This window comes from Colossoma macropomum, unplaced genomic scaffold (assembly GCF_904425465.1).
Source record: "Colossoma macropomum unplaced genomic scaffold, Colossoma_macropomum, whole genome shotgun sequence".
In the NCBI taxonomy this organism is placed as follows: domain Eukaryota; kingdom Metazoa; phylum Chordata; class Actinopteri; order Characiformes; family Serrasalmidae; genus Colossoma; species Colossoma macropomum.
In genome coordinates this window covers 28,337,515-28,357,121 of record NW_023494809.1, presented here as the reverse complement: position 1 = coordinate 28,357,121, position 19,607 = coordinate 28,337,515, and the positions used below count along the sequence as shown (strand labels likewise).

The 19,607-nt window shown below is 40.7% G+C and overlaps 1 protein-coding gene across 1 annotated transcript in view; it reads left to right on the top strand.

Moving 5' to 3' along the window:
* pou6f2 (POU class 6 homeobox 2) overlaps positions 1-19,607 on the top strand; it is a 211,116-nt gene that overhangs the window by 69,712 nt on the left and 121,797 nt on the right. Inside the window, 1 exon segment of the mRNA XM_036558920.1 lies at positions 5,367-5,589. Coding sequence (XP_036414813.1) covers positions 5,367-5,589 — 223 coding nt within the window.

Sequence of the window (19,607 nt, the reverse complement as noted above, 5' to 3'; positions counted from 1 at the left end):
TTGTCAGCTTGTTATTGAGTTCAATGGACTCAATGGAAGAACATGAGCTAGTATTGAATGGCCTTATGTTATCAATAGACTGTAATGGACCGTGTTGCATGGCCTGCATTGAATGCTACTTGAAACTGACAATTAAAGTAATGTTTCTTTGGATTTTTCATCTTTTAACATCGCTCACTTCCATGTGGCACATTGTGGGGTGGCCTTCCTTTCAGCTGCAGTGGTGAAAGCCTTCGTTCTGAGTCTTCGGAGAAAAACATTACTGCATGTATGTAGGAAGAAATTCCCCTTTTCCGTTCTTCTGAGTTCTTCTGAGTTCTTCTGAACGTTCTGTCTCATTCCATTCCATTCTTTCCGCCTCCGTTCTGCCGGGCCGCGTTTTCATTGGTCCGGCCTCCCTCTGCGTACAGCGCGGCTGCTTATCGTAGTGACACCGCTGTCACGCTAACGTGTGTTTCGCCCGGGGAGTGAGGTGGCCTCCTCTAGCGCTTTAGGTGCCCCAGTAAGTGCAGGCAGAGCAGGTGACCAGGGCAGAGAGCGGGCAGGCAGTGGGCAGAGAGCTGCACTGACGCTGCAGGCCAAAGCCAAGGCCAGGCTTCAGTCTGAAGGCTGAACGAGGCTAAAGGAGTGACGGTTGATATGCTGTTCTGTGACAGAATACATTTACTCATCCTCTCTTAAAAAAGAGGGTTCTTTAGTAACAGAAATGCTTCTGTTTAGAACCGTAGAACTACTGCATGCCTAAATGGTTATATACATTAACAAATGTGTTGTATTTGGTTCTATATAGAACCTTTTTGAATAGGATTCTATGTAGCATGAAAAAAGCATCCTTCTGTTGTGACAAGCTTGACATTGTAACAGTAGCAGAACCCTTTCTGATGTGATCTAGAACAATATACAAAGCATTCTCCATCAGTCTGAAGAACCATTTCATTATGTAAGCATGAACTGGTTCTATATAGAACTCCTGGTTCTAAATATATCCATTCCCCTTAATAAATTTACTCATGCACTCTTAAAAAGATCTTCCAGGGTTCTTTAGTAAAGACAGTGCTTCTATTTAGAACTACTACATGCGGATGGAGAATGTGTTGTATATGGTTCTATGCAGAACCTTTTTGAATAGGATTCTATGTGCCATCAAAAATGGTTCTTCTGTTGTGACAAGCTTGACATTGCAACACTAGCAGAACCATTTTGATGTGATATAGAACAGTATGTAAAGCCTTCTCCATCAGTCTGAAGAACCATTTTATCATGTAAGCATGAAATGGTTCTATATAGAACACATGGTTCTAAATAGGGTCATTCTTCTTAATAATAAAACTCACACACTCTTAAAAAAGATCTTCAAGGGTTCTTTAGTTAAGAAAATGCTTCTGTTTAGAACCATAGAACTACTGCATGCTTAAATGGTTCTTTCCATGGTGAAATGGTTCTTCAGATTGATGGAGAATGCGTTGTTTATGGTTCTTTTTGAACAGGATTCTATGTAGCATCAAAAAGGGTTCTTCTGTTGTGACAAGCTTGACATTGTAACAATAGCAGAACCCCTTTTGACGCTACGTAGAACAACATACAAAGCATTCTTTATCAGTCTGAAGAACTATTTCAACATGCAAGCATGAAATGGTTCTATATAGAACTCCTGGCTCTAAATGGAGCCATTTCCTTCAGTAGAGAACCCTCGAAGAACCATCTTTTTTAAGAGTGTAGAGCATTTTTAGTGTGTATGGTTTTGAAAGATCATCCCTGCTGTCTTGTTATTGTTATATAATCAGTCATATTTATATTCAGTTCACATTCTGCATCAATGGGTCCAAGTCTGCACTTTTTTGATTATTTTGACATCAACAAATGACAGAAACATGGCAAAAAATGTAAAGGATGTGTTTTTCTTTCAGCAAAACTACAAAACTACTTTTCATCAACTACACATAAATAAATAAATAAATAAATCTCCTTTTCTACCTGCAAACACAGATGTAGTGTTGGTAGTTTTGAATGAGCTGTGAGTGAGAAATAATAAATATTAATATAATATAAAATTACACCCTGCTGTTAGCTTCTTATAGGCTTTCCATGGATCCTATTTTTGTATATAGATGTATTATTGCTATTATTATTGGAAAACATAGAAAACCTTTAATATTTCTTTATACCGTTTGAAAATGCTAGAAAATACTGATTGACGTGTAGATTGTGTGAACATTTTATGATGAACAGACCAAACGAAAGGGTCCAAAATCGCTCAGAATTAAATGTCATTACATTCATTTACATTAAAGTGTTTTTTTTTTTAACTTTTCCTATAAAGTAACCTTTTTGTCAGGTTTCGACATGTTAAGTGACGTTAATTATGAAAAGCATTTTGTTCAACTACACCAATAAGGGAGCCAACATTTTTGAAAGGTGTTTATGCATTCATTAATAGCCATTACTGGGCAAATTTTCCATTCTTAAACCTTTTATTAAGGTAGTTTTGTAAAGCAGAACCATTTTTTTTCTTTAAGAAAAACCCTTTCAACGTTTGAAGAACCTCCATATAATGTAAAGGTTCTATACCATTTAGAATTTTCCTAGAACTGTGTGTAGAAGCCAAGAACCACTCATTTTTGAGAATGTCTGTGCAGAATCAACATTGGTAAAGCATTAAAGTCAAATATGTGTGATAGTGATCTGAGAGAGAGAGAGAAGAGTGTGTGAGAGAGAGAGAGAGAGAGAGAGAGAGAGAGAGAGAGAGAGAAGAGTGTGAGAGAGAGAAGAGAGAGGGAGAGAGAGAGAAGAGTGTGAGACAGAGAGAAGAGAGAGAGAAGAGAGAGAGAGAAGAGAGAGGGAGAGAGAGAGAAGAGAGAGGGAGAGAGAAGAGTGTGAGAGAGAGAAGAGAGAAGAGAGAGGGAGAGAGAGAAGAGTGTGAGAGAAGAGAGAGGGAGAGAGAGAGAAGAGAGAAGGAGAGAGAGAGAAGAGAGAGGGAGAGAGAGAGTGAGAGAGAGAAGAGAGAGAGAGAGAGAGAGAAAGAGAGAGAGAGAAGAGTGTGTGTGTGTGAGAGAGAGAGAGAGAGAGATAGAGAGAGAAGAGTGTGTGAGAGAGAGAGAGATGTTTGAAAGAGTAGGGAGGTGTCTGGTGGCGCTCACTGTGGTATCAGAGGCGCGTTCTCTGTGTTCTCCGTATGAAGCAGTACAGCTGTGCCGGAGGAGCTGAGCTGAAGAAAACACTCTGCTCTCCATCCAGAATAGCGTTTGATTTGTCAGACTCAGCAGTTTGTTCTGCTGCACAGAAAATACAGTACAGTCTGGACACTGACACTGTGTTTACAGTTTTGGCTCTACAGGTCTACCTGAGCACACTGGACTCGAAATGAAATGATGACTATGAGGTTAAAGTGCAAAGTTCCAGCTTTGACTTCCTGGATATTTACATAGAACTGTGTGTATCATATCGTTGTTGTCCTAAAAACAAACAAACAAAAAAAAACATACATATCCAAATAATACCTTTACAGAAAAAGGTAAAAACTTGATTACATTTTTATGTAAGTTAATGTAAAAAGATTTTTTCTTCAAGTGATGTAGAAAAAAGCAAAAAATGGAAATTGCAGCCCCTTTAAAACACAGTCTGTGTTTCATGAACCGTAAGTAATTGGACATTTGGCCACTCAGGTGTTTCTTGTCCAACCGATTGTGACTGCTTCATTAGTTCATGCACAAGACAGCTAACAAAAGCTCATTCTACATAGTAAAAAATGTCCATAGACATTGAACAGAATTTTTCTGTTTTTTAGTTTTGTCCTGTAATTAACTACATTACATCCTCGATGGTGTTTTGTGTACAAAATGACCCGTTCAGCCCATATTTCTGTGTAGTTTTGTGATTGTCAACCAAGATCACAATGCTTTGCTTTAGTCGAGAGCACAGAAGGCAAGATTTTTCTCATTTGAGTTGAAAGAAAGGCGATTTTTTTACAGATAAAACTGTATAAAGTACTACTTTATGGAACACTCCATATGTAGAGTGGGAGGATTGTTGTGTGTACTAAGAATACGTTCTGTAATTGAATTTTTCATTTTTACGGAATGATTTTTTTCCTGGTGATATTTGCCTTCTGTTGCTGTTTTCTTCAAGACCAAAGAAATGTCAGCACCATCATCATGAAAAATCAGGAAAAATCAATCAGACAGGGCCAAAATGTGATTGTAATCCACAGCGACACAAGCAAGAAAGTGATTGTGAGACCAAAATACCACAAACATTTATGCCCAGAACACTTGCAGTTATGAAGAGAAACAGCTGAATAAGCTGTTCATTCAAATACAATATAGCTGCGGAACAAAACCTCGTATCTCCATTTTTGTCATTTTTCAGTTTTTGACATAATTTGAAAATGCCTGTTGGTTTTTATGTTGTGTGTGAGTTTCATGATACATAGACCAAAGGAAACGGCCCAAAATGACTTCTGGTTCCATTGACTTACATTAAAAGTATAGTATGTTTTTTCCTTCTCCTGTAAAGTTACCATTTTGGAGATATGAGGTTTTGTTCTGATGACAGCGATATACTGGACTCAATGTACAGTATATCTAAGAAATGTATATTTTGAAAAACGGTGCTCCAGAATTTGTGTTTGGTTACTAATGTAACCACAGACCTTTGATATTTAACCAAAAATGTCTGGCATATTTTTTTACCTCCAATTTTCATTTAAACTGCTAAACATGCCTATGGAGGACAACTGTGAGCAATATCAGTTGAAAATGTATTCTTTCTCTGGCCTTTATCAGTCAATCAATGAATGAATCAATCAATCAATCAGTCAACCCTTATTTAAGCTCAGAGTACATTAAGACAGACATGCGTTTACAATGTAGCTGAGCCAATACAGAAATCAGCGATTGAGTTAAATAGTAACAGCATAAGATATGCTAAAAAAGTCATAATAATCAATAGTAGTGAATAAATAAAAAACAATAAACCACTAAAAAAACATAAAACTACAAAAATTACAACAATATAGTAACTAAAATAGAAGAGGGATAATTAAAAATGATATCATTAATAAAATAAAGAAATAAAAGGTGTAAAACAATAACTAAAAACAACTAAAAATCACTTTAAAAGTTAACTAACTAACTAACAAGTAAAACAGTTGCAGGCTGATGTCTAAATCTAGAGTTCTGTTTTTTTCTAAAACAGGTGAAATATTGTAATATTCAAAATATTTAATTTACATAGTGGATTAAATGGGTAATATGAATTTTATGAGTAATATGAAGTTTACCCTCTCATGGCTAATCTCATGCTATGCTACTTGCATATAGTGCAGTGTGTTTAATTATTAATTGCTCTGTAATGTAATTCTGTTGCAGTCTCTGCTGGTGGCGCAGCAGCTGGCCTCGGCGGTGAGTGGAGTGATGTCGGGCGGAGCTCCGGGTCTGAACCAGCCCATCCTCATCCCCTTCAATGCGGGCGGTCACCTGGGTGGGCAGCAGGGCCTGGTCCTCTCTCTGCCCACTGCGGCTAATATCCAGGGCCTGGTGGCCGCCGCAGCCGCCGGAGGCATCATGACACTCCCTCTACAGAACCTGCAAGGTAAGAGTACGCTAGTGGTCTAAGGTGGGCAGTAAAGGTGTAATCGGGCCTGGGTCATCAAGGTATCTGCCCCTGGGCACTGGGCCCCGGACCCCTGCCTAGCTACCTTACTTTGGGTGGTCAGGGAATTTTCTACACTACCACAGCAGGTTACAGCAGGTTACAGCAGGATCCAATGCCTTATGACCCCTTCTGTGAACCTGCAGCTCGAACCTGCCACACCATAAAGGCAGCATATTAACAGCGGTGCTGGGCGCGTCACCACTACACTCTTAAAAAGATGGTTCTTCAAAGGTTCTTTAGCAAAGACAGTGGTTCTTTATAGAACTATGAACGCCTAAAGTAATCAAATGCCGGCTTAAATGGTTCTTTGTATGGTGAAATTGTTCTTCAGATTGATGGTGTTGCACCAAATAGGGTTCTGCTACTGTGATGATGTCAAGCTTGTAACAATAGAAGAACCCTTTTTGGTGCTATATAGAACCATACACAACACATTCTCCATCAATCTGATGGTTCTTTAAGGCTTCTTTAGTTCTTTTCTTGGTTCTTCAGATTGATATGGAATGTATTGTATTTGGGTTTATTTAGCACCAAAAAGGGTCCTGCAACTGTGACGATGTTAAGCTTGTAACAGTAGAAGGTGCTATAAAGACCCTTTTTCAAAAAGCTTCTGTATAGAACAGTATACAACTCATTCTCCATCAATCTGAGGACAATTTCACCATGCAAAGAACCATTTAAGCATGCAAATGACTCTTTGAGTGTTCCAGGTTCTATATAGAATCACTGTCTTTACTAAAAAGCTCTTGGAAAAAAAAAAATCTTTTTAAGACTGTATATAATAAGAAATGCATATATCCAATCAGTCAATCAAGACAGAACAATATCAAGATTGTGCATGCATTAACAAGAGCACAGGTTAACATACACCCAACGACCAATGCAAGGCTTCTTGTAAAGCATGCGTCACTCCTGACCAGCAAACATTTATGTATCAATGAAGATGACAAATTAAAATTGGATAGTTGGATTATAAATAATAAAAAAAGCAGCAAACATAACTCCAACCATCTAGCATCCTAGGCTAAAGCATACTGCCAGAGCGGGCATGAGAAATGTTTTTTTTCCCCATTTATAATACTTTTTTGATGACTTTATGGAATGGAAGTACACAATTTGCAGATCACTACCGACAAGGACAGCACATATGGTTGACATTATATACCTGGTCATTCTGCCGAAGTATTGGATCTCACTTTCACAGATTCCCCAGGCACGTTTGTTGAACATCTGAGCTTCAAATTTAAAGTAAATTCAAATGTAATAATGTTAGCTCACTGCTAAAAACCTGAAATGGATAGATGAATGGTTGCTTAGCAAAGATTGAAGGAGAAGATGAAACTGATGTTCAGGAAAGACATGGAGAGAGTCAGGATTATGATCAACCATAGAACAATGACAAATGTGAAATTAGTTCATTTTTTAGCTGTTTCACTAGTAATGTTCCCAGTGTGAGTCAAAATAGCTGTTTGTCATGATTACTCATGGGCCCCCCTAGTGGCCTGGGCCCCCGAGCACACAACCATAAAACCTATGGGATGATCTTGATGTAATGGTTTCAATTCAGTACAAAATAAGAAAAAAACATATCACTGCTGTCAGAACGAAAACCTTGTATCTCCACTTATGCTAATTTTTAGATTTTGGCATAGTTTGAAAATGCCTGTTGGCCTTTACATTGTAAATAAATCTCATGATGAATGGACCAACAGAAACAGCCCAAAATGACTTGGAAGAAAGTCTGGTTCCATTGACTTACATTGAAAGTAAAGTAGGTTTTTTCCTTCTCCTGTAAAGTTACAGTTTTGGAGATACAAGGTTTTGGTCCGACAACAACAATAAATATGTGGTAAACATCGACTACGAACGTATAGTAATTTAAAACAGCTCTCAGTCTCTTCTGAGGGTGTCTAATTTGCTGTCTTTAGGGAAAATCACTGTGAGTGATCATAAGTATGTCAAAATCTGGCATTGGAGGTATCCTATCAAAGGGGTAAGGGGGGTAGGGGTCATGCTGTGCACAGACACATACTCAAAAGACTGGGCTTTGTTCTGAAGACTGTTACAAATTATATTATTTGTGCTTGTAATTCCATAAGACTGCAACATACAAGGCGAAACATGTTAAGTGTTACAAGTCTTTTACAAGCTTCAAATATGTGTGTTTAATCTAGAAAAGATAAAAAAAGTTTGTGTGGACAAGCATTGACTTAGCGCTAACATACTATTAGAAATCCCATAGGGAGGCTTCAGGAAATTGTCATTATAGTGAAGGCGCGTTATTTTTTCTGCTTGATATTTATGGCCCAAAATGAAGATCTAGCCCTAGTAGTCATGGTTCATCACTGAATTGTATTACCTTAAGTGTCACAATCCAATTTTTTATTTTTACCCCTACCCCTTGTTTTCGAGTGTCTCCTTGCCCCTTGGAACTGAGTTACAAGGGGTAGTGGTTGAAATCTTCCCTCTGAAATGGGACCCTTGAATAAAAAAGAGCATTACTTCATTAACAGCTACTAGCGCTGCTCTGTAGGTGACCCTGCCAGTCTGCAGTGACAGCAGAGGAGGGTAAAGTTCAGCTCCTCACTGCTGGGCTTTAGTTACATTTAGGGCATCATATGACTTCAAAGAGGGGCAGTTATTTAATATTGCAGCAGTTCTGATGCCTGAGGTGCCAGAATGTAACTGCTGCACCATTTAAGATGAAATGGGAAAGTTAGCTAGCTAACTACTGAGACATCAGCATAATACTAGTGATTTTTTATGCTTGTTATGAAGAAAAGAGCGTTAATACACTGAAACGATATTAAACTACGATAATACAATGATTATCGTAATTTTTAACAGACACAATTCTCACATTTGTGGGTTTCTTGTTCAGCCATCTTGCCGGTTTTTCTTTTTTTCTCATATCTCTCTTAGATGCCTCTAAAAAACCTCCGTTTGGAGGGTCATGTAGCCCCAACACTTCACCCCACCCCTCTATCTCAACAAGAATCGGGACACCCTACCCCTAGACGTGAACATGCAAAACAGAGTGGTAGGGCTGAGTAGTAGGGCCGAGGGTTGAAATGGGATCAGGCCCAAGTCACTACGTTCAGAAGTCACAGAATCCTTAGCTGAACTCTGAAAGTTCAGTTCTTAAACTCGAGCTAAAAAGATCATGAAGACTGTACATTAGGTGTTCACCATTCCCCTGTTTCAACAACACAGCAATTACGGCGCATGTAAGCACTCACCGACGCGGCTCTCTCTCCGAGTACCTTTGTTATACAGCCGCCCGTGTGTTTAAGATGTACCTGCAATAGTCTTTCGGACAGAAACACTGAGTGCTTCTGAAGGATGGATGGAAGTGAATGGGGCTGAAAGAGGAGTTCGTATTCATTACAGGTCAGCGTTTTGCAGCCTGGCGCAAAAGCACTTTATGCCTCTTTCTCTTCTCTCTCTCTCTTCGCCGGAGCGTCTGTCCTGTCTTCTCTTCCTCACCTACCTCTCACTGACTCTCTCTCTCTCTCTCTCTCTCTCTCTCTCTCTCTCTCTCTCTCTGACTCTCTCTCTCTTTCTGACCGCACGTCCGTACTTCTTCCTCCGCCTTTTAAACTTTAATGCGCGAGTGTTCTCTTTTTGATCATAGTTGTAAATGGTTTTCATTTTAATGTTTAAAACATTGTCTCTTTTATACCATTAGACTGAGGGGTGGAAGGGGAAAACCATCACTCATCAATTTTGGATGAGGGTGCCTTCGCTAATGCCTGACTAAAAAATGCCAAGTTATAAATTTGAGTGCATGTAAAGTAGCACGTTTTTCTCCCCCCTTGCTCTTTTTTTTCGGAACGCTGGAGATTAAAATAATGCACGGGCTAGGGGGCCAAAGTGGCCCGAAAGAGAGAGGGAAGAGGGACGGATGGATGGATGGATGGATGGATGGATAGCTGAGGCGGCCGGATGGAGGGAAGACGACTCTAATGGACACAAACATGCATAAATAACAACAGGCTTTTAATAAACACTCATGTGGGTCGAAAAAACTCCTCAATGTACCCCGGACTCGCCTCGGTCTCGGTAATGCGCCCGTGGGGCCTGCCTCGCCCTTCTAGAACCTTCTAAAATAGACAGCAGGGAGGAGGTCTAATGCTCCAACTTTTATACTGCATCAATTATGACCAGAAGAGAAACTTTTCAGTGTCTCTACATACTTAAAAAGATGGTTCTTCAAGGGTTCTTTAGTAAAGACAGTTTGTATATAGAACCACAAACACTCAAAGAACCATTTGCATGCTTTAATGGTTATTTGCATGGTAAAACGGCTCTTCAGGTTGATGAGGAATGTGTTGTATTTGGGTTTTTGGGTTAGCACCAAAAGGGTTCTGCTACTGTGGCAGTGTTAAGCTTGTGCTGTGTAGTCAGTTGGTTCTTCAGTAAAGGAATAGTTCTATTTAGAACCATGAATTTTATATAGGACCGTTTCATGCTTAGGTGTTTCTTTGCATGGTGAAATGGTTCTTCAGATTGATGGAGAATGTGTTGTGTATGGTTCTATATAGCCCCAAAAAGGGTTCTGCTACTGTAATGATGTCAAACTTGTAACAATAGAAGAACCCTTTTTGGTGCTATACAGAACCATTGTCAAAAAACACCACCACGTCAGTGTTACTGCAGTGCTGAGAATGATCCACCACCCAAATAGTACCTGCTCTGTGAGGGTCCATGGGGGTCCTGACCACTGAAGAACAGGGTAAAAGGGGGCTAACAAAGTATGCAGAGAAACAGATGGACTACAGTCTGTAACTGTAGAACTACAAAGTGCACCTATATAGTAAGTGGAGCTGATAAAATGGACAATGAGCGTAGAAACAAGGAGGTGGTCATAATGTTACGCCTGATCGGTGTGTATATATATATATATTATCAGCTGAAATGAAATCAAATGTAAACATAAATCATTTGTGCAACACATGTGATTATCTAGTTACACAGTATAGCGAAGTAAAGACCCTAGGCTTAATGAAATTCAGCTAATTAGAAAAACGGGACCAAAAATAAAACCCGTCCGGAAAGAGGAACAAATAGCCCATGAGAAGAAAGCTGTGGCTCTGCTGTCGGTCACTCTCTGGCCTGCAGTTGCAGAATCCCAGCCAAGAGAGTTCTAAGGCGGCTTAATAACACTGCTGCTGCGTGAAGTTAAATGTCTTGACTGTGTGTGCTCTCGCAGCAGCTCACCACCACGCTCCCACGCTCCCCCTGTCCCTTCCCATCACCGCCGCGTTGACAGAGAGCTGCTGGCACAGCACTTCTGCCAGACAGCCTCAGCCGAGCGCCGAATCGCCCCCGGGCCTGATTAATGTCTCTTACTCAGACACATGCTGATCTCGGGTCACTTCCCTCCGCTCCGCATAATCATATTCATTAGGGTGTGACGTGCACAACCTTCTGTTATCTAGAGATACTTAACTATATATGGTCGGATGCAAAAGTTTGAGCACCCCAAATTACATGTTGTGTTGATTGAAATATAAAATGGGCAATAATCTTTGCATATGACTGTGTATAACTTATACTGTATATACTGTACTGCACATCAACACAACTATTGGCATGAATGATTAAACTGATGGAAAAAATTGGCATAAAATACTGTATTTATTTGGAAGTGATATATGTATTTGTGTAAAGTTTATGCAGGGCATCACTTTTTTGTTTTTTAATTAATTAAGTATTTTTTTAAATTAATTTAAAGCAATGCAAACTTCAAAATTACTTGAGAAAATAAGAGAACTTTTGAATGGAGCCACTTTTTAGTTACGTTTAAAGGATTTTCCAACTAGGGCGGCACGGTGGCGCAGTGGGTAGCGCTGTTGCCTCACAGCGAGAATGGCCTGGGTTCGATTCCCAGTCGGACGACCAGGGTCATTTCTGTGTGGAGTTTGCCTGTTCTCCCCGTGTCTGTGTGGGTTTCCTCCCACAGTCCAAAAACATGCAGTCAGGCTAATTGGACGTGCTAAATTGCCCCTAGGTGTGAATGTGTATGTCTGTCTGTCTGCCCTGCGATGGACTGGTGACCTGTCCAGGGTGTATCCTGCCTTCCGCCCAATGACAGCTGGGATAGGCTCCAGCACCCCACCGCGACCCAGAAGGATAATTAAAGGGTTAATGGAAAGAACCCTTAAATAGGCAAAGAACTGTTGCATTATGTGAAGATTCTTCAAACCTTTAAAATATGCTTCACACTCCCAAATCTCCTTTTTCAGCATGGTTCTTTAGGGAACCAAAAGTGGCTCTTCTAAGGCATGGCTTAAAGAACCACTTGTGGAACCACTTCTTATAAGTAAAATGCTTTTTTTTCCCCCCAAAGAACTTTTTGGGACCTTCATTTTCATAAGTGTAGGTGTACTTTATCTCCTACTCAGCAAAACCTGAGAGAAATATTATGTGTCTAAAACTCACATCAGCTCTCGTTTGAAATCAGCCAGGTTTTTCCACAGCAATGATTTTTATGTATGTTCATGTAAAGAATTTTAATTTTAAGACCTGTATCTTATATTCCAAACTCTTCACTAAAATATGGGCTTCCTTATATGTATCACATTCAGTTTTCCCCATGGACAAGTACAACGCTAAACTGATGTAAATGAGCAACATAACATTATTAAACTATTATTAAACGTATCAGGAAACCAGCTGAAGTGATTATAAATGATAACTAATAATAATTAGTGTTTCAGACTTTTGGACCTCACTGTACCCCTGAGAGTGTAGTTAATCGCAGTTAATCATATTTTCTCATATTTGCTGTAATTTGACTCTAAAGAGAGATTTTTTTTATTCAAAAAGTGGTATAATTTTGTTATGGTTACATGTATGTAGAGTTGTACTGTATAGTTGTACAACACATGAACCGTGTTGACTTTGAGTAACTGGTTTATGTAAAATGGACAAAAATGAATAAAATTGCATTTCAGTGAATGAAAAACTGTTTTAATTTTGTTCCATCAACAATTGAACTTTGTTGAGGAATGTTGAGGTAACAAAGTCCATCCGTACAGACTCTAATGGACTGAATGGAAACGTATCACAATTGAAGTAAATTCAAACAGTGCCTTAGATACTATTTTGTCCGTCTCTCTAAAGTAGAATGCAGATTGAAGCTGATGGGGAGTGAGATAATGAACTTAATGGAGTGGCATGTAGGTGGTGATACGGCATTTATATTGTAGCCCTTTGTTTTGACATTTGTCACATTGTGTTCATGACAAATACAACCATGTTTTCAATCTGAAACCTAATTATATCACCTGAAGCGTTTTTCTTTACTTTGTCACTGTTTTTTTTGTTACGGCACAACCAATTAAAGTCAACTTCTGGCAAAAACAAAGTTTCTTTTAATAAGGCATCTGTGCTGATTCGACGAGCCTAACCAAAAGCCGAGCGCGGCCTTAGATCATAAATAACTCTCTTTTCATGACCCGTGTAAGTGTTTTTGGAAACACTAATGTAATGCTGCGAGTCTTTTCCCCACAGACGTGTGCGGCAAATGAAACATCAGCCCTTGTCAGCTTCTCTTCTGAGTTAATGCAGAACAAATGTAGACTTTGACTCTTTCATATTCATATTGTAAAGCTGCCTGGTCGCGGCGCATCAGAGCCTGCAGTGTAGCGTGCATGGAGGGAACCGGGGGGGTTGACGGGAGGGTTAGAGTGTGTAACAGTGCGCGTACGAGCGTGTGTGTGTGTGTGTGTTCTCTCCGTAGGAAACATAAAACGGCACTCAGGGATGAGGGGGTAATTGCCTGCGTCTCTCGGCTCATGTAGGCTAATGAGGAGCCATGTTGGCTCTAATCACTACACGGCTCCCCCGTCTCAATAAGAGCAGCTCAGCTCTCTGGGATCTGTCTGCTGTCATAGCGCTGGATGGCTTCAGATGGAGAAGCATAACTGGCAGAGAGATCAGGGAACCCGGCATTTCAAAACGGCCTTATTTTAGTTTAAAAGTGCTAAAAGAAAAGAGAAAGTCGAACCTCGAGGGGCTGTAAAGTTGATACTAAGTAGACAACGGCAGGTCGATAATTAGAGTTGTCTCTGAGATGTACATGCATTACATATAAGGCACGCAAGAAAGAAGTGAAAGAATAAAGAATAAAGCCGAAAGTAATTGTTTGATATACTTATATGGGCCTAGAAGCAGCGCAGAACTTTGCGCTGTGTCTTTACGAAAGCAGGCTGTCTGGATGGAGTTGAGCGAGCTGTCCGTGGTGCTGAACCGCACGTAGGTTCAGATCTCTTTAGATTGCTTCTGATCTTTCAGAACGTCAGTATAATTAAATCATTTCGATTACAAAGTCAGTCCGAGTGTTTTATGCGATTCTAGAGATTTTACAGTGGTGGTGATTGGAACCAGATGTCTACAACACAAATGTGACCAATTTATTTACCAAAACAGCGAACCTACTAAAGTCTTTGAGTCTCTGCTATTGTGCCTTAAATGCCCTGCATGTACCTTTCCAACATTAATTGATTTTAAAAATACATTTTAGCCCAGAATATTCCCTCAAAACTATCATAAAACAGGCATCAGGCAACATATTCATAAGCATTGTCTGTAATAACTTTATGTGACGGAGCTTTTAGAGGCAGTAAACACTTTCTATGCCTCACTAAAGTAGATCAATGAATTCTTAGGGGTGGGTGATAATAAATAATTGCCCCTCTTTGAAGGCATATGATTCTGTGATACCCTCCTCTGCTGTCACTGCAGACTGGCAGGGTCGCCTACAGAGCAGCGCTGGTAGCTGTTAATGAAGTAATGCTGTTTTTATTTGAGGGTCCCATTTCAGAGGGGAAGATTTCAACCACTACCCTGTAACTCAGTTCCAAGGGGCAAGGAGACACTCGAAAACAAGGGGTAGGGGTGAAAATAAGCATTGGGACTATGTAGACAATGGCAGGTTGATCGTTAATAAGTCATGCAAGAAAGAAGTGAAAGAATAAAGTTGAAAGAGATAAAATAATGTAATAAAATGATGTGTGGAAGCTTTTAGAGACAGTAAACATTTTCCCTGCCTCACCAAAGTAGACCACTGAATCCTCAGCAAGACTTCATGGAGTTGAATGACCGGTCCATGGGGCATATCTCTTTATGTCGAGAAGCATAACTGACATAGAAGCAGAGTTAATACTAAGTAGATAATGGCAGGTTGATAATTAGCCCCTTAACAGTCCAGGTTAATTTCATACAAAGGCTTATTATTCAGTAACTACAGGGACTCCAGCGTTGGAAAGCAGCGCCAGTGCTAACTCTTGCTTTGCTTCTAATTTTATTACTTGCTGCCAGATGTGGTTTCTTGGCTGGAGTGGGCAGCAGTGGTGATAATAGTCGCTTGCCAAGAGCTTCGACCAACCAGCTACCTGTAATTAAACAGTCTAACTGGGGACGGGACCTTGAACATGATTGAAGAGAGGTTAGAATACGCCCTCAGGGCAGCGCTACTCCTTCATCCTCTCATGTTGGACTGAAGATGGACTCGATACTACAGTCGCCTCTTGAGGTCCAAAGTGGTCTTACAAGACAGGACAGGCCAGGGCTAGCTGGTTAGCATGCTGACTCCAGTAGATATCTCTGCAACGTGGTACATAGACGTCTTTGACATAACATCAAAACAATTATTTCTTCACATTCTACGGTTAATTTTGGAATTTTTAAAAATAAAACTCAAAAATCGCTCCTTTAATCTCTGATATCACCGCTGCTGGAACAAAACCTCTTATCTCCAATTTTGTTTTTCATTTTTTTCAGTTTTTTACACAATTTGAAAGTGTCTGTTGCTCTTTACAATATATGCAAATTTCTTGATGAATGGACCAAAGAAACATCCCAGAATGACTTGGAAAACATTCTGGTTCCATTGACTTACATAAAAATAGAGTATGTTTTTTGCTTCTCCTGTAAAGCTACCATTTTAGAGATACGAGGTTTTGTTCCAACAGCAGCCATATATTGATCGATAACAGTAGCACAGACATTTAGATACCTTTGCTGGCTCTGCTCCAGCCTCTAGCTGCTCTGAGGGCACCTTCCCATAGGCCTGTGTCCTTATAAAAGCAGGCCGAAGCCGAATCCTCCGAAGCCCTTGCAGGCCTTGAAGGAGCTGAGTGAGCTGTCCGTGGTGCTGAACTACGCTGCATGTATTTGCCTATGAGCGTGGGTGTCCATGCTACTCTGATACGCGGTGAATAAAGCCATGTAGTAGATGCAAGCGAATCGTTTCAGCTGTAGTTTTTCTCCCAGGCCGAAAGGGCCCAGGCTGTCAGCAGAGCCGCACGGGCCGCGGCGAAGGCTTGGATAAATGTTATTGGTGCTGATCCTGTTTAAACAAGCACGGAATGAGGATCTACAGCCTTTGCTTTATTTCAGCACAGTGCTGATGCAAAACCTACCTCCCTCCATCTCTTGCTCCCTCTCTCTCAGTCTCCCTCTCTCTCTCTCTCTCTCTCTCTCTGTTTAATTTAAAGTGCTCCCCACAGTCAGCCTTCCACACTGTCCTTTAATGATTTAACTTTGCAGCAGTTGTAAGATGACTCGCAGGGGAGAGAGTCGCATTAAATAAATAAGAGTGATAAAATTGCCGGAGCCCTCATACATTTCAAAGCTAATGCGACTAGCGATGCGCTAGCAGCACCTGCACACAGTCTTGCCGGGGTAATTTGATTGATTTGTTGTGACAGGAGCCAAATAATTGAGAGTGAGAGGTGGCGTCGGAGATGAGGCGAGGGGAGCGGGGTGGGGGGATGGGGTGGTGGTGGTGGTGGTGCGGGGGGTGGTGCGTGGCGCTCCTTCTCCAAGGCAATCCCGCCAGAAATGAAGCTTCTCATCTCCCATACGCCTCTGATATCACTCCCGTTTTCTTCTCTCTATCCTGTTCTCTTGCTCTCCTCTCCCCCAGTATTGTCTGACTTGAATAAGCAGCTTGCAAGCATGTTGCCAGGTGACTGCATATGACAGTGGGTTAGACGCAGAAATAACACAAATTGTAATGTACACACATGCCCACTGCGAGGGATGGGGGGGTTGGTGGAGGGGGTGAGGGGGGGTGCAGGCGCTCTCACACACGTGCACAGACCACCTCGTGTCGTAAAGGCTACACATCAAGGGACAAATACAAGCACACTTTATTTTCCATACATACTCGAACCACAGGCAGCCTTATTTGATGTGATGAAAAAGTAGCATGTCCTGATTTGAATTGCCTTTTAAGCGAAGTGCAGATACGCATCGCCGACTTTGTCAGGATCGTCCTGGTCATTAGGAAGTGGGTGCAGGAGCAAGCTTGAGGATATGAAGCAAGGAGGGAGTTTTGACTTGAGAACTGAAAATATGTGGACAGTAATGTTCATATTTGACGTGTTACATTTGACGTTATATGAAGAGTTCCAGATAATGGTGTTTAACCATAACAGTCTAAGATATAACATTTTTAAAAAGGATGACAGCTGATTTATTGGAAAACATTTTTGCTTCTCTAATAAAGGTGCTATTAATCATATCATAGCACTGAGATTTCTCGTATGTGAATTCCTAACGACAAACGAAAGTGGTCTATAATGCGTTTTGCAACAAAAGCCCTCATATGAAAGATCAAATCTGAAGGATTTTTTCTGAAGTTTTTTATCACTTTTCATGGTAAGTTCAGTCTTTTGCTCACATGACCACTGATTTTTAACAAAGCAGTAAAAAGCCCAAATTTGATGGTGAACATTTGATTGAAGTATGAAAATTACACCAAATCAAAAACACTCAAATGAGTACTGTTAGATGTTCAACCAAGGTATAATGACACAAAATTTCATCACTGTAAATCAATACGAAAAAGATTTTTTTTATTATTATTATAATAAATGTAGTTTTAGACATAAGTGGTTTAACTGACCGATTGCAAGATAATGATTGACATGTGCTGTGTGAACTGTCAGCCAATCACGGACGCCTCTAAGCACTACTTCATATATATACATATATATACACACACACACACCGATCAGGCATAACATTATGACCACCTCCTTATTGGAACTTGTATAATGTAGATATGAACATGTATGACGTATGTAGATATGTACATATATGAAATAGTATATATATAATATATATTTAGTTTTTGATGACATTGCAATTTAAATATTTTCTGAGGTTCTCCTCTGTGTGGTTCTACGTTTTCCTTTCACTGCTGAGCGTTTAAGTCTTTTAGTACAACTGCTGCAGATGCTACCAGGTGGAAAATTTGATATAGCAAAACTTTGATGTAGGGAGGCGGAGCTTGAATTACAAACATGTTTTACTCTGTATATCGCTGCTGTCAGAACAAAGCCTCATATTTTTGTCAATTTTCAGTTTTTGTCATAATTTGAAAATGCCTGTTGTCCTTTACGTTGTGTGTGAATTTCATGATGAATGGACCGAATGAAATGGGCCAAAAAGATTCAGAAAAACGTCTGGTTCCATTGACTTACATTAAAAGTAAAGTAGGTTTTTTCCTTCTCCTGTAAAGTTACAGTTTTGGAGACACAAGGTTTTGTTCTGACAGCTGTGATATACTTTAAGGATTCTTGGAGCGACCACTTTTGAAGAGAAGCTCCCTAAAGTACCCTTCAGTGGATGGTTCTTTGAAAAATTTTTGGAAATAATGTACATAATGTAAGGCTGTCTACCAAGGCTGTTCCTAGAACCATCCAAGCCAAGAACCATCGAGAAACGTTTATTTTTAAGAATGTAACTTCTAAAAAGGTTCTTCACACTTCACAAAAATGGTTCCTCCACTGAACGGTTCTTCAGGGAAGCAAATGTGGTTCTTTTACAGCAAATTTTCAGCAGTTTTATTTTCAAGAGCACTGATTCGACCGTTTTACAGACTACAAATGTGTGACATAATTAAACAAATACATGCAACCGATTTTATTTATTTATTTTTGTTTGAGTGCAAAAAGTAGACCCGCCGCATCTGCACCCGTCCTACAGCTGAGGCGCCGGGGGCGTCGAGTGTCCTTCGAGTGTCTGCGAAAATCCTGCTGTTATTGTTTGGCATATTTGTGGCATTTGTGGTCTTGAAGCGGCCTCAGCAGCCGCCTGGCCTGCCACATACTGTTCTGTCTTCCGTCTGACTGGTGGCATTGTCACTCTGTTTAAACGGCGAAAAAGAAGAAGCATCCCCGGCCTCGGAGAGAAGAGAGGGAGAGAGGGAGCGAGGCAGGATTGAAAAAGACAATAATAATGATAATCGGATATGGCTTTGTCCGTTTTGATCGAGCGGGCCTCTTTGGCTCGCTGCTCTTGTGGTAAAACACAAAGAGACACACAAAGTGGAGAAATCTCCGGGTCAGGCCGCACACGCAGGGGCCAGCACAAATACACTATGCTCCTGTAATTTTGATTGGATCACACTCCCCTCACCATCCTCATGTTTGGTACATATTTTATGGTAATTGTGTCAGTCTGCAAATAATTGGAAAGCTCCAATAAAGGGCTTTTAAAGGGGCGCGGCCGGCCGCTTCCCTCTCCGATTGGGGAAGTGGTGCGGAGAGGCCTGAAATGACTTAAGCTTCTCAATGCGGCATTAAATTAAACAAATCGCTCGGTGCGCACTTTTCTGTGGTTGTGGCGCGGGGCTCCGGGAGTCTAGCGGCGCGTTGGAGCTGTCGGCGGCAGCCTCCGCGCCCGTGCTCACTCAGATATGTAATGAGAAGCGAGGGAGTGCTGGAGTCAGGGATGCACATAGATCATGTGTAGGACACAAGTGGACATGGGCAGAGGCTTATTATCACTGGCAGACAATAAGGATGTCCAAGTGGAGGAAGAGCAGCTACAGTAGTGAGATGAAGAAGAGAAGATGGTGGTGAAGGAGAAGCAGGGCCAGATTTTGTGGCTCTAGGCAAAGTAGAGGAATGGGGCCCTCTGGATCAATCTTAAAT